Genomic DNA, 13,105 nt, shown 5'->3' on the forward strand with positions numbered 1-13,105 from the left:
AAACTTGAGGGGGGTATACATTTGCAGACCGACACGTTGGCAGAGGACTCATGAGTAATAACTCTGATTCGGAAGCTCCTAGTTTTACTCTTGAATCAGGCAAAGAGCAAATGACAATGTAAGAACAAATTTTGTTTACAGCAATATCATAATACAACACTGAATCATGACAGTGCAGTGGTTACAACTAAGTTCACGACAGAAGATTCTCAGCCCGAACACCAGACATACCGAAGTCACCCGACTGCTTACGAACGGGACGAACCGTGCAAGCAGCTGTCTGAATAGTGAAAACCAGATCGGTAAGGCTTCCCTGGCAGTGAGTGTCCGACCCCAGCGGCTTCCTCTCCCGACGGCGCGGCCTCTGCTCGGGGGGACCCGACCGCCCTCACTTTGAGTCCTGGTCTTTCGTTTCGTCTAGAAGGGCGGAGCGGATCCCCAGCTTTTTCAGTTCTTCTACCAGGTCCCCGTTCTGGTGCATCTGCAGAAGAATGTCACAGCCCCCCACGAACTCGCCGTTGAGGTACACCTGCGGGATGGTGGGCCAGTTGGAATAGTCTTTAATGCCTATGGGGAAAGAACAGTCATGTGTCATTGAAATGGAAAGAGCCGAACGCCTCAGGCGGAGCGTTTCCTACACACCGCTGCAAGACGCCCAGCATCCCTTCCTGGCTCCGCCCAGCGCAGGGGACAACGCGTTCACTGCAAAGAGCACAGGCTTCAGAGCCGAACAGACCGTTTCGACCCGAACTCTTCCAATTACAGTGAGGCCTCAGACAAGTTATTACTTAACTGCCCATCCTGTTTCCACCCTCATCTCACTAAGTTTTTGTGAGAAGCAGAAAAGGCTCTCATCAAACACCGAACACTCGATCGACATTGGATTATCGGCAGAGAACTTGATTGGTTAATGTCAAGTCACACGAACTACACGGAGCCATATTCTCTACACATCTACCAGCCATGTTTTCAGTGGAAAAAAAAAACCTAAAAGAAATACCACATCTTCATCTCTAAGTGGACTACTTAACACAGGTCCATCCGGTGACTCACTGACAAAGGGGGCCACCCATACATAATGCCTGTCCGTCTAGCTTAGAGAATGCCACCAGTTACTTACCCTCAAGACTTGAGTCACTTATTTTATCTTTGCTAACTCTTTCGCCCAGAGACAAATCCCTTTCCTGGGACTACAGCCTGCGGCCCTGACCCTACTCAGCCCCTCTCTCCACGGGGCGGGTGATCTGGCTTGGCACAGACCTCACAGGGACTGACTGAGGAGAAGGAGAGGCCCCAGGCACAGGGCCACGGGGTGAGGGACACCCATACCCTGCTCTCAAGAGCTCACAGCAGACAGAAGTATCTAGTATGCATGCAATCACTCCTGTGTGTAGATGGCTTTCACAGATGATGCACATTCTGTGACAGTGCAGCCATGCGATTATTCTGTTCTGTTCCAAACCACGAGGTTACAACAAAATAGTAAGAAAGAAATGCAGTTTCAATCTTAAGACATAAAAGGTTATTGTGTTCTAGTATTCATCCTCACCATTCTACGCGTATATTGACGTGAAATTCTTAAAACATATCCAGACAATAAATGTCTCTGTTGGTTATGTTAAAACAGAAGACGATCAAAAGCATGCCTTGTAGTAATTAATAACTATAGTTTTATGTGGTATTTTAAAAGTTATATAGTTAGATATTTTTAATTGGCCAAAATGAGCACAAAATAAACAAAACAGAAAAGTCAACAGATTCTTCAAACAAAATACAGTATTACATAAATAAAAAAATTGGTCAAGTGGTAATTTTTATGTAAATAAACTAAAAATATAAGAACTGGTTCTTGATATCCGATCATTTATTATTAAACATTTATTTTCCCAATAAAATGACCAATTTGAGTTCTATCACGAATAACAGCCCCTGTTTTTTTCTTTTAAAAGTCATTGCCTTCTAAAAAACAGTGACTCTGCTCTAAACGACAGCACTGGAGAAGCCACCCACGCTTGCTGGGCGTGACGTTATCTTTCTTCTGCAGATTTCACGTATGAAGAAATGGTCACAACGTTATAGGTCCCAAAAAACACACTTTTTTTTTTTTCCGAACTTTTTTTTTATTGAGGTATCATTGACATCTAATGTTATATTAGTTTCGGGTGTACAACAATGATTTGATATTTGTATATATTGCAAAATCACCACAATAAATTCATCAGCATACATACTTACAAAATCGGTTTCTTGTGATGGGAACTTTTAAGATCTACTCTCTAAGCAACTTCCCAGTATGCAGTACTGTTAAATACGGTCACCATGCTGGTACGTTACAGACCAGAAAAGCACACTTCTAAGTCACTCTTGGGGCCTTTACCTATATATACTAGAAGAACACCCTGATGAATTTAAGCTTTTCATCACTCTGATGTTTGTTGCTATATAGATGACGACTTAGCATACAAGTTATATGTTTTTGTTCTTTGTAAACTCTATACTCAAATACAGTCTCTCAGAACTTATTTTACGATGATGCCAGTTACAAATCTTTTTTTACTTTTATGATGACTGAGGGTAGGTGAGAATTAAGAAATGTTTAAAGTAAATATGAACTTCTTTTATTTCTTCCAAACTTTCTTAAATATCTTTTACATTTATATACATGAACCATTTGTGTACATGACATTACATGTTTTTTTCTGATTATAATAGAGCTTAATAAAGCTAATAAGCTTTCCATGACATTAAATATCTACTGATCTTTTGGTGAGTGCCTACAATTTTTAAAACACACCAAAAATAAAAATAAATTGGTCGTCTGAGGGCTGCCCAAAATCACACGTTTAATCCTAAAAAGTACAATTTTTTAAAAATAAAATCTTTGCTGAGTAAAAGAATGATATGCTTTCATCAATCATTTTTACCGTGCCACCCTTGGTCAAAGCATTAGGCTTGTCTCACTCATTAAACTTTACGATGCTACAGACCATATGTCTCCTGACTATAAGGGAAGTCAGGGCAAAACACCAGAATAAAACTACACCACCAATATTACCAAAACGTGTGGGCTTTCCGACCACCCTGAGCATCCAACACATGCAGCCAAGCTCGAGGGAGACTAACTCCTTCCAAACCCCACGACTGTGGCTGTCTTGCCGAATAACTTCCAACTCAAGAGCTCTAAGGAACCCTAACTCAGAGCACATGATGGCCTCATGACAGTGGCCCAGGTGCCTGCCAGCTGATAGTTTATCAAAACTCCACTTACCTGTTTCTTTAATTTTTAGATTAACAAGTGTGACAAAACAGCTGATGTCAAGGCAAGGCTTGGCATCTTTCTTAAAAAGTATGCAATTTTCCATGTTTTAAAAGTCTGATTACAAGTTTAAATATTTAAGGAAATATCTAACTGACTCCTATAGAGTGAAGTGAAAAACTTACAATAATAAAAAACCACTGTTCATAAGTTGAAAATTTAAATGAATCCCTCTGATTCACAATTCTTTAATGTGTTAATTTGTTAATTAATTAATTTCTTAATCCGTTAATTCATTCATTCATTCATTCATTCATTTCTCTCACATTTTAATTTTCAAAAACTGCAATATCCAGTGATAGTTCTTACAATGTCACTTGGAATTACTCCGAATCAGAGAGAAACCCAGAGAAATTAGAAATTATACCCAAGAATGAATTTTACTGACAATCACATTTTATACATGACAGACAGTGACTCGATTTGGGATGGAAAATGTAGGCTGCACAGTTCTAGAACAGGATAACACCAGGGACTAGGGGTTAGCAGGTGGTCTTACAAAACCAGTTCCACACATACCCAATGCCTCACCGAAATGTTTAAGATTCCAAGTAACGAGCCAGAGTGCAGAAAATGTACCTCAAAATTCTCTTCCAGAACTTTCAAAAAGTACTTTTCAAAATCCATCACATTGCAGAACGTTAGACTTCACTCCTGGTTTGGACAACGTATTGTAAGAACACCGTAATTACTGTTCTCTGTTTTTCTTGGTTGCTCTTCACTATAAGAGCTTCAGAGTCTAGTGCAGATTAATTCCACCTCTGCCACTTACTAGGCTCAGTGAGTGACCTCGGGCAGTCACATCACCTCCTCCCGGAGTCACATATTTCTTCTCCCCTGAGAGAATGACGCTAGGATTACCTGAAACGACCTGAGCTGAAAGCATTGGAGCAGTAGACTCTCAATAGAGGAAAGGCAAAGCACAGGGGCAGAGTGAGCGAGGCACTGGCTTAGGGAACAGAGGGCCGCGGGCTGCCAGCAGGGACATGGAGCCCCAGCTCATCTGCTGCTCGCTCAGCCCCGGTTTCCTCATCTGCACAACAGGAATAACTCCAGGCTTTACAGATTTATTACGAAGAGGAAATGAGATATAATTGGTGAAATGAATTAAGCTCACACAGCGCCAGGTACAACGTGGATATTCGGTTCCCTCGACGTCGGTGTTCTCCACCCTGCCCTGCCCTTCTCGGTAATGCTTTTCTGAGAACTACGTGCAGCAGAGAAAGAATGCAGGAAAAACACCAATTAAGTATGCCATGCAGTATAAGAGTACCCACTTATTGAGCTCAGGGGTATTGAGTTTCATACTTTTTAAGTGTTTTACATCCATAATCTCATTTGATCTTTACAAAAATCCTATAGGTATAATTATCCCTATTTTACAGATAAAGAAACTAAGGCTCAGAGAGGTTAAATAACCAAAGTCACAGTGCTAGCCTACGGTGGAGCCAAGATCTATATCCAGGTTTCCCAGAGTCCAAAGGCCAGGTTCTGGACCACCAGAGGTGGCCTCTGGCCTGTGGCTGGCCTCTGTCGCTGCTGCCCATGAGCTCACTTGCACGCACGGATCAGCAATGGAGCTGTTCCACATCTTTGACACAGACACACGAATGGCATTATGCCATAATCGCCTTTTGGCAACTTACTTTTTGATTAAACATTTTATTTTTTTTAAATGTAGTCGTATAAATATATCGAGACCTAGTTCATTTTAACTACAATTTAGTTTTCCATTACATGACTAAACTATAGTCTGTTATGCAGTCTGCTACTAATAGACCAAGATCTCCTCTTGTCAATATTTCGTTATTACAAGCAATGATGCACTGAACATCCTCACATAAGCCTCCTAACTCACATGCAGGGGTCCGTCTCTCTAGACCAAGGGGTAGCAAACTACAGCCATCCGCCAAATCTGATCCACTTTCTGTTTTTATAAATAAAGTTTTACTGGAACTGAGCCACGCTTATTCATTTCTGTATTATCCCTGACCACTTTCGTGCTGCAAGAGCAGAGTTGAATACTTGTGACAGACACCACATGGTCCACAAGACCGAAGTATTTACTCAGTGGCCCTTTACAAAGGAAGTTTGCCTCAACTCCCGCTCTACACTATATACCCAGGGGTGAAGCAGCTGGGTCTGCTTCACTTGACAATTATCCCTCCAAAGTGTTGGTAGCATTTTATACTCTCATCTACAACACACACACACACACACACACACACACACACACACACACACACACACACACGACTTGTTATCCAACTTTTAAAGTTCACCAATATCATAAGTTTTTTCGTATTGCCTTAAATTCTGATACTGGAAAAGCTGAACGTATTTGCAAATGCTTAGAAAAAACTCAACAATAGGATAACGATTATTCATTCAACAGACTCTGCTCCCAATGCAAGAAATACAATGGTGATCTGAATAGGCAGAAATTTAAGAGGATTTATGTTTTTAGAGCATGGAAGAGAGTTTATGATATGATAAATAAAAGCAGCATGTATTTATTCATTAAAACACTTACTGAAACCTTGCTCAGCACCCAGGCAGTGGCATAAGACATATTCCCTGCTCTCAAGAGGGCCAAATTCCTAAGTCCAGACACGCATAATCTCAATTGTGTTTTTAAATGCAACAACAATAACAAAAAGTTAGAAACTGGGTCCAAATGTTAATAATGGTTTATACAGAATGACAGATGATTTTTGGTTTCTTTATATTTTCGGTGTTTCCAAGTTTCTTCAATTAGCACATTATTTTTACAACTAACAATCAAGGCCAGTCTGTTAATACCAGAATTAAGATATGGTGACATCTGCCTGCTGGGACCTGATTCCTTTGTGGCTGTCTTCGGTGTGTACTCCAGACAACCACCACAATGCTGCCTCACAGTCACCTTTGTTCCTTGGGCCACAGGCTGACACTTCTCTTCATCACAGTCACTGGGCCCAGGCCCAGACATGGAGACAGCATCTCCTTCTGGCTTGGGCCGTTCGTAGAGCTCAGCCTTCTCTGCACAAGAAAACAGAAAAGGCCCATTTGCAGGAGCCCCTGAGGTGACCTTGGGTCTGGGAAAGGTGAACACACATATCTTTGGCTGGCAAAAGTGACCATCATGCAGCCTGTCAGTCTCTCTCAGTAAACTCAGAGGTGTAGAGAGTAAAGAGATGACAAGTTCTCCTAGTATTTTAAAGTCTTACTCTGGCCAAACTAACCTCCACTGTGGGAAGAACATGCTTACCCCACTCTGCCCAACTGAAGGTGAATACTTATACTGTTCACTTTTCTAAGCAATTAAACAGGTGTATATTATGTTCTATACGTATGCAACACATTTATTAAACAAAATAACAATTTGATCGAGAAATTTGATTAAATTATTGTTGCTGTTGTTTGAACACTTAAGAACAGCAGATCAGGAGCCAGAGGTACATACATGTTGGAAGACAGACACACAGTGCTATCAGTAAACATTCTTATTTCTGTTCCTCCTTTCAGTTTATTAGCCAGGATATCCCATCTCTGGTTACATTAAAACAGAAGAACATAAATTCATAAATTGAAGACCTTCAACACTTTATACTAAGCAAGATATCAATGACACAACTTTTACCAACAGCCATACTGTCAATTTGCAGGGGACCTATGGCAAGGTCCCAGATGAATGATTACAGAATAGTTTTTCCTACCTTATCTTTTAAGCAGAGAAGATGCTGCTGGATGAAAACTGTTAATGCCTCGTATGTGAAAAAACCCAGAGCCTAGCAACTAGTGGCATTCTAGTAGACCAGAAAAACAAAAGGATCGAGAGCATAATACGTGGTAAGGTACATACACCTGGTAATGTGAGCCTGCCCTCTACTCCGCCTCGTTTCCACTCACCAAATCCAAGAGTCTTGTAGGGATTAGGGCATGTGGGGAAAAATACTTTGAAAAACATAAAGGGCTAATAATAAAATAGCTAATCTAGCAGGTGCCTTTTGTGTGCCAGATGAGAGGATAGGCACTTTTAAAAATTTTACTTTCTCTTTTTTCCTTACAAAAACTTTCCCAAGTTTGATTTTATTATCCTCATATTACCGAAAAGGAAAATGCACTTATGTGACACTCGAAACGTAGCACAGCTGACTGGCCACAGAAGAGTTCTAACCCAAAGCCTTTCCTCGACGCCAGTCTGTCTCATCAATGTAGGAATGACTGATCATTTCAAATGCACAGTAACAGTCCTAAACGTAGAATAACGAAATGTAGAATTTCACACGAAAAATAACAAAGAAACTAGGACTTTAAAATTCTTTTTAGTACACATCGCTAACTGGAACGCAGGGTACCTAAGCCAGAGGTACCTCTCCAGGAGGTACAGGCACAGCCTCATTTCTCCACCAACTCCAACCAAGCCTAACCAAGGAGCAGACCCAGGGAGACAGGCATAGGAGGTTCCCAGCACTGTGCTCAGACTAAACGATTCTCATTAGCAGTCAGGGCCGGGACAGACTCCCCTGGGCCAGTGAAAAGCAACAGGTAGTGACTGGCCCCTAGCTCCTTGAGCTCCACGCCTGAGTTACCTAAGGCCCAGGAATCATTTTTTGCCCCTCTTCCCACAAATCTCTCCCAACCCTAGCGCCACAAATTCTCCCATGACCTTGAACTCATGCCTTATTCTGCACCACCAGATCCCTACTCAAACCAGTCCAAAAGCTGTCTCAACTCCCTCCTTGTAGCAACGACAGAGGGTGGTCCTTGAAATCCTGAGCCTTGAAGCAGGAGAGGCCAGCCTCTGACCTCACCAGCCTCGGACAACGGCCACCTCGGCTCCACCACCCACAGCACCAACTCCTTACCCACGAGACAGGCCACCCCCTTCAACGTGTCCCCAAAAGTGCCTACCTCTGGTACCTCTCTTTGCACCAATCCTCAGCCCTGCAGAGTGGAGGGTCAGGCTGCTGGCCACTAGCCCGAGAGAACTCGCCCAGAAACGTCTATTTCAGTTCGGCGTGAGGATCCATGAGCCGCTAGAACTTACTCTACTGTCCAAACTGGCAAGAGTATCGGAGCCCCAGCTCCTCAGATCCAGATCAAATCAGTCACGCCCCGACCTCAGACCCTCCAATGCAGTAGGACTCGGAGCCCTAACACCGCTTGAACCTCCAGATAGACCCCCGGTCCCGCCAGAGTGGCCTCGGCCTGTCGCCCCCGCACTCCGCGGGCCCTGACCTTGCCGGAGCTGGGGGTCGTCCAGCACGTTGTAGGCCGCGTAGTCGCTGACGCCGTGCAGCCGCAGGATCTGTACCACCGCGTTGCTGAAGCCGCACTGGGGCTGCTCCGGCGTGCCCTTGAGGAAGACCACCACCTTGTCCTTCTTCACCAGCGCGTCCAGCTGCTCGGCCGAGCCGCCGACCGAGCCCGCCGCTCGCACGCCCGGGCCCCGCAGGCCGCCGCCGCCGCCCGCGCCGCGCCCCCAGCGCAGCAGAGTCGCCGCCGCCCTGCCGAAGGATCCGCTCATCCCGCACGCTCGCCGGAACCCTCGAGCGCCGGGGACCTCGGCTCGCCACCCCGCGCTTCTCCCCGCCCAGAGGCGGACCCGCCTACCGCCCCCACCCCCGGGCCCTCATTGGGCCGGCTCTGAGCCGCCGTCCGTGATTGGAGAACTCGGGCCCGCAAGCGACTAGAGCTTACCAATCACGTTACTCGTCCCGCCCCCAGGGTGAAGGTGGTCCTGACGCCTGGGCCGCATCCTGCGGCCTCACCATTGGCCGCCGGCAACGCTTTGCCACTTAATTGGAGAGAGGGGATGTCCATCAGCGTCACGCTCCGAGGCGAGGAGGCGAAATGAGGGGAAAGACGACTTCCCTCCGGAGCGCGGACGGGCCTGCTGGGACAGTGCGGGTCGCGGGCAGAGGCGCCGGGCGGGGGCTCGCCGTCCCGCGGAACGCCGGGAAGGAGTCACTTCCAGGCGAAGGTTCTGCTTCCGGTGCAGGCGGCGGTTGAGTTGCCGTGGCAACGCAGTGTGCGGGCTCCGGTTTCCTGCGCTGGGGGTGGGAGCGGAGCTGGAGTGGGAGTGGGTCGGCCCTTCCCAGCTTAGGTGAGCGAACCGGGCGCCTCCGTGAGGCTGCGGCCGAATGCGACCGTTCGTGGCGGGAGCGGGGTACGGACCTGCCCGGGGCCACCGCGTCAGGGTCTGGGCCGCGCGCTCGGCCTCCCTGGGCCCCGCCGCCCACGTGGGAGCAGCGGCCGGAGCTCAGGCCGGAGCTCTGGTCTGTGCAATCTCATAAGTTTGGGGCTTTCCTGACTTTCCAGCCCACTTAAGGCCTTGGGCCTGGCCCCAGGAAAGTTTCATTGAATGGGGGACAAAGACGGGAATTGATTCGTTGGACAAACGTTTTTGGGCAGCTGCTGCGTGCTCGGTACGGTGCCAGCACGAGGTCTCCAGAGAGACCTTGTTCCCAAAGCTTGTAGTCAGCGTGAGAAATGGGAAGCAGGTACAAAGCAATGTGGGGGGGGGGGGGGGGGGGTTGTGAACAGGGAAGAGAAAGGAAGCCTCCCTGGGCCCATTGTTTTCTCTGTTTCCATTGTACTTTGTGCACCTTGACATATATTTATCAGCTTGTTGACTGATTTCACGCCCAGGCACTCGACCTAGTTCACTGCTGTATCCTCAATACCTAGAACAGTGCTTGGAAGGTGGCAGGTGCTGGTATTGTTGGAACGAATGATTTCGGGAGAGCGGGATTCTGAAATCGCTATGTGATCTGCAGTCTTGGAGCAGCCCTGGGTTGGTAGTACCCTGGAGCACACCAGACTTGCAGAAAAAGCATACTCCAGAGGAAGCTGAGGCATGACTGCTCAAGAGCCAGCCGTTCCATGTGCAATTTTCCTCTGATAGTTCTTGGGTACTGTTGCCACGGTGATAATGACTGCCATGTCATTACCTATCCATCAACAGTAAGAGAACCTTTGCAGTCGAGATATTGTTTAACAGATGGAGTGGTTTCTGTTGGACACTGAGTACTGCTACAAATTACTTTTTCAAAATCCTTAAGTATTTTTAAAATTGTTGCTGGAGCCGACCTGTTTATGCTTTGGAGTTGCTCAAATTTGAAATCAGAAAATTAATAAATGTGCTGTCAGCATGTGAATCTTCCAGATAATCCTTCAGCGTGAAACTTGAGCTGAGTAAACTAAAGAGAAACTTAAGACATTAATTACTCAAGTGCTGATGTTTGATAGTTTTCTAATGTGGAACCCTAAACTGATCAACTTCTTAATCTTTTTTCCCCCTAGATTCATTGATTCCAGGTAAATCAGAAGAACAAGAATCAGGAACAGAAATATATAGGAAACCCTGTAATGCCGAAGCAGAACTGTTGTTTCAGAAGTCCAGCATTTGGTGCACTTAACAATAGAAAATTTATTATTTCCAAAATCACCTAACTTTTACTCATGCTCTTATAGTAAGTTGTGTTTTTCAAATAAATATTGGCAATTTGTTCCTGAAAACCAAAATTGTTTATTGCCTACTCTAAACTGTCTGATTTGGCTTTTGTGTTGACTTGAAGAGGGAGAAGAATTTGCAAACCTATGTTCCGAAAATCCAGAGACGTAGGGCAGTAATGGAGAGTAGCATAGCTTTTACCTGGTATGTAATATCGGCTTCAGAAATATAGTTGTCTTTTTTAATTGTCAGATGTTTTATTATGTTGAGAATACATCTGTCATTAAAGATTAAGAGTAATTCTTGAGCAGGAAGAATATAAAGCCTTTGTTTTTCAAACTTATTAAGTAGAATTGCTGTATACAGCGAGCGGTCCCCAACCTTTTTGGCACCAGGGACCCGCGCCCCTATGAGAATCTAATGCCTGATGATCTGAGATGGAGCTGAGGTGGTGATGCTAGTGCTGGGGAGCAGCTGCAGATACAGATGAAGCTTGGTTCACCTCCTGTGCAGCCCGGTTCCTGACAGGCCATGGACTGGTACCAGTCCGCGGCCCAGGATTGGGAACCCCTGCAATAGAGTATGATGAGAACATAATGTGAAATGTAAGGACATCGGGAAGCATGTCCATGCTCTGTCAGGGAACTGAGTCAGGGGGCGTTGATGGCATGATCAAGGGCAGAAAAGCAAATCGTATCTCTAAACCAAAGAAATTGGAAGAGTACACCTAAGTAAGTTTTTAATAAAGCAGCCAAAAATATTAAATGTTGTATACGTTGAACATATTAATTTCTCTTTTTGATTTAAAACCACTCTTGGAGTATTGGCACTGAACATCAGTAATTTAAAGAAGCAAAGAAAATAGTATTCAAAATATTTCTTCCAAAGCATGAAACTTTTATATATGATTTGTCATTTTAGTTTTGAGGTTTCTCTTTAGGAATTCTCTAATGAAAACATGTCAGAAACATACTTCTGAAATTAGCAGTTGTCAGAAATCCACACTTATGCTCAAATGCATTTGGGTGTTTTGAACACATAAGTCAATAATCTTTACCAGTCTGTGGTCTCGCACATGTGCACATTAATGGGCAAGGTGGGGTGGGAAGTATACAGAAGCTCAGGAGAGTCCTGGCATTTTGATCACAAGATATAATTAGACCCAAACTAAATAATCAAGGCGTGTAAACATGCTGACTCAGGCATCCTAAAAATGTTTTTCTTCCCTGTGCTTATTTATAGATAAGGCTTTACTACATTTGGTAAAATTTCTTTCCATCCACTTCTCCAAAAGCAAATTCACCACTGAACCATAGTTAAAAACTTTAAAGATTTTAAATAGTATCTTCCTCTATATCAGCCCCAAATGCGGAGTCAGGATTATTGAGTATAAGACGATGCTTTATTTGAACAGTCAGTGTGCTGATGTTTTCATACCCCAATGACAGTCGTGAAATTGGTGCTGCATTCTGATAAAGAGGATGCATTTTTGTGCACAGGACTTGCCATACAGAAATGGCCAGGTCCATACTGGCCAGAGCATTTTGTGAGTATCATTTTAAGAGAAAAGTGGCTGCTTGGGTTGCGCAAGAGGTTGAGCCACCGAACATTCCTGAGCTAAAATAGCATTCGCAACCCAGAGTTCCAGAGACCCAAGCGGGAACCATAGACCTTTCTCTGGTGCACTTTGCTATTATCCAGAAATTTTGAGCATCACCGTAACCCTGAAATTAACCGGTCCCTCAGCTACCCTAAAAAAAAATGTAATGTGTGAGAAACCAAGGCAATCCCAGCCCTCTTGGAGAATCTGCTAATCCCTAATGCAAAGATAGAAATGCCTTTCGGATTTTTACCACCTCTGTCTGACAGAGACAGCTGCTTTTATAAATACTCCCCTGGCCATGGGCGTGGCCTCTGTTTTGCTAATCTGCTGTCTCCCACTTGGTATGGGCTCAGTTTAGAGACAGGAAGGAAGGCATCACGCGGCCGCTCTCACTGTATCACAGGTCCTATCCCCTCTGGGTAAGATGAAGAGAAATAACGTGCTGTAAATTGCGTTAGCTCAGTCTGGAATCCACTGTGGGAGATGAGAATGAAAATGAGTTCTCCGAGAAAGCATTTATGAGAAGCCTGGATGCCACAGTAGAACCTGATCCTGTTCTGCGTTTTGAATTGTAGACTTGTGAGGCCCGGGTTCCAGTCCTAAGCCTCCCTAAATACTTAGGAGTTCTTTTTGATTCTCCTTGGAGTCCTTCACCCCTCCTTTCGTCCCCTTCCTAGATTTGTGAAATATGTATTTACCATGTCTGCGAAAGGATACACCTGTTTCAAGATATTATATAAGGGCT

The 13,105-nt window shown here is 44.8% G+C and overlaps 1 protein-coding gene, 1 long non-coding RNA gene and 1 other non-coding gene across 4 annotated transcripts; 2 read left to right on the forward strand and 1 right to left on the reverse strand.

The window, feature by feature from the left end:
* Nucleotides 1-62: 62 nt before the first annotated feature.
* Nucleotides 63-8,905, reverse strand: GLRX5 (glutaredoxin 5). The gene is made up of 2 exons (XM_011385063.2): nucleotides 8,540-8,905; nucleotides 63-567 (listed from the first exon to the last, which is right to left on the reverse strand). The coding sequence occupies exons 1-2, from the start codon at nucleotides 8,826-8,828 to the stop codon at nucleotides 389-391; spliced, it is 468 nt and encodes a 155-aa protein (XP_011383365.1). The 5' UTR covers nucleotides 8,829-8,905; the 3' UTR covers nucleotides 63-388.
* A 188-nt stretch (nucleotides 8,906-9,093) lies between these two features.
* On the forward strand, nucleotides 9,094-10,828 carry LOC111733827. 2 transcript variants are annotated; one of them, XR_002778192.1, is made up of 2 exons: nucleotides 9,094-9,407; nucleotides 10,607-10,828. It is a non-coding gene; the product is annotated as an uncharacterized LOC111733827 (long non-coding RNA). The 2 variants fall into 2 exon arrangements; XR_002778193.1 differs by lacking the exon at nucleotides 9,094-9,407 and adding an exon at nucleotides 9,418-9,804.
* LOC111733830 lies at nucleotides 10,072-10,344 on the forward strand. The gene has a single exon (XR_002778194.1).
* Nucleotides 10,829-13,105: the final 2,277 nt, after the last annotated feature.

This window comes from Pteropus vampyrus, unplaced genomic scaffold (assembly GCF_000151845.1).
Source record: "Pteropus vampyrus isolate Shadow unplaced genomic scaffold, Pvam_2.0 Scaffold652, whole genome shotgun sequence".
Taxonomy (NCBI): domain Eukaryota; kingdom Metazoa; phylum Chordata; class Mammalia; order Chiroptera; family Pteropodidae; genus Pteropus; species Pteropus vampyrus.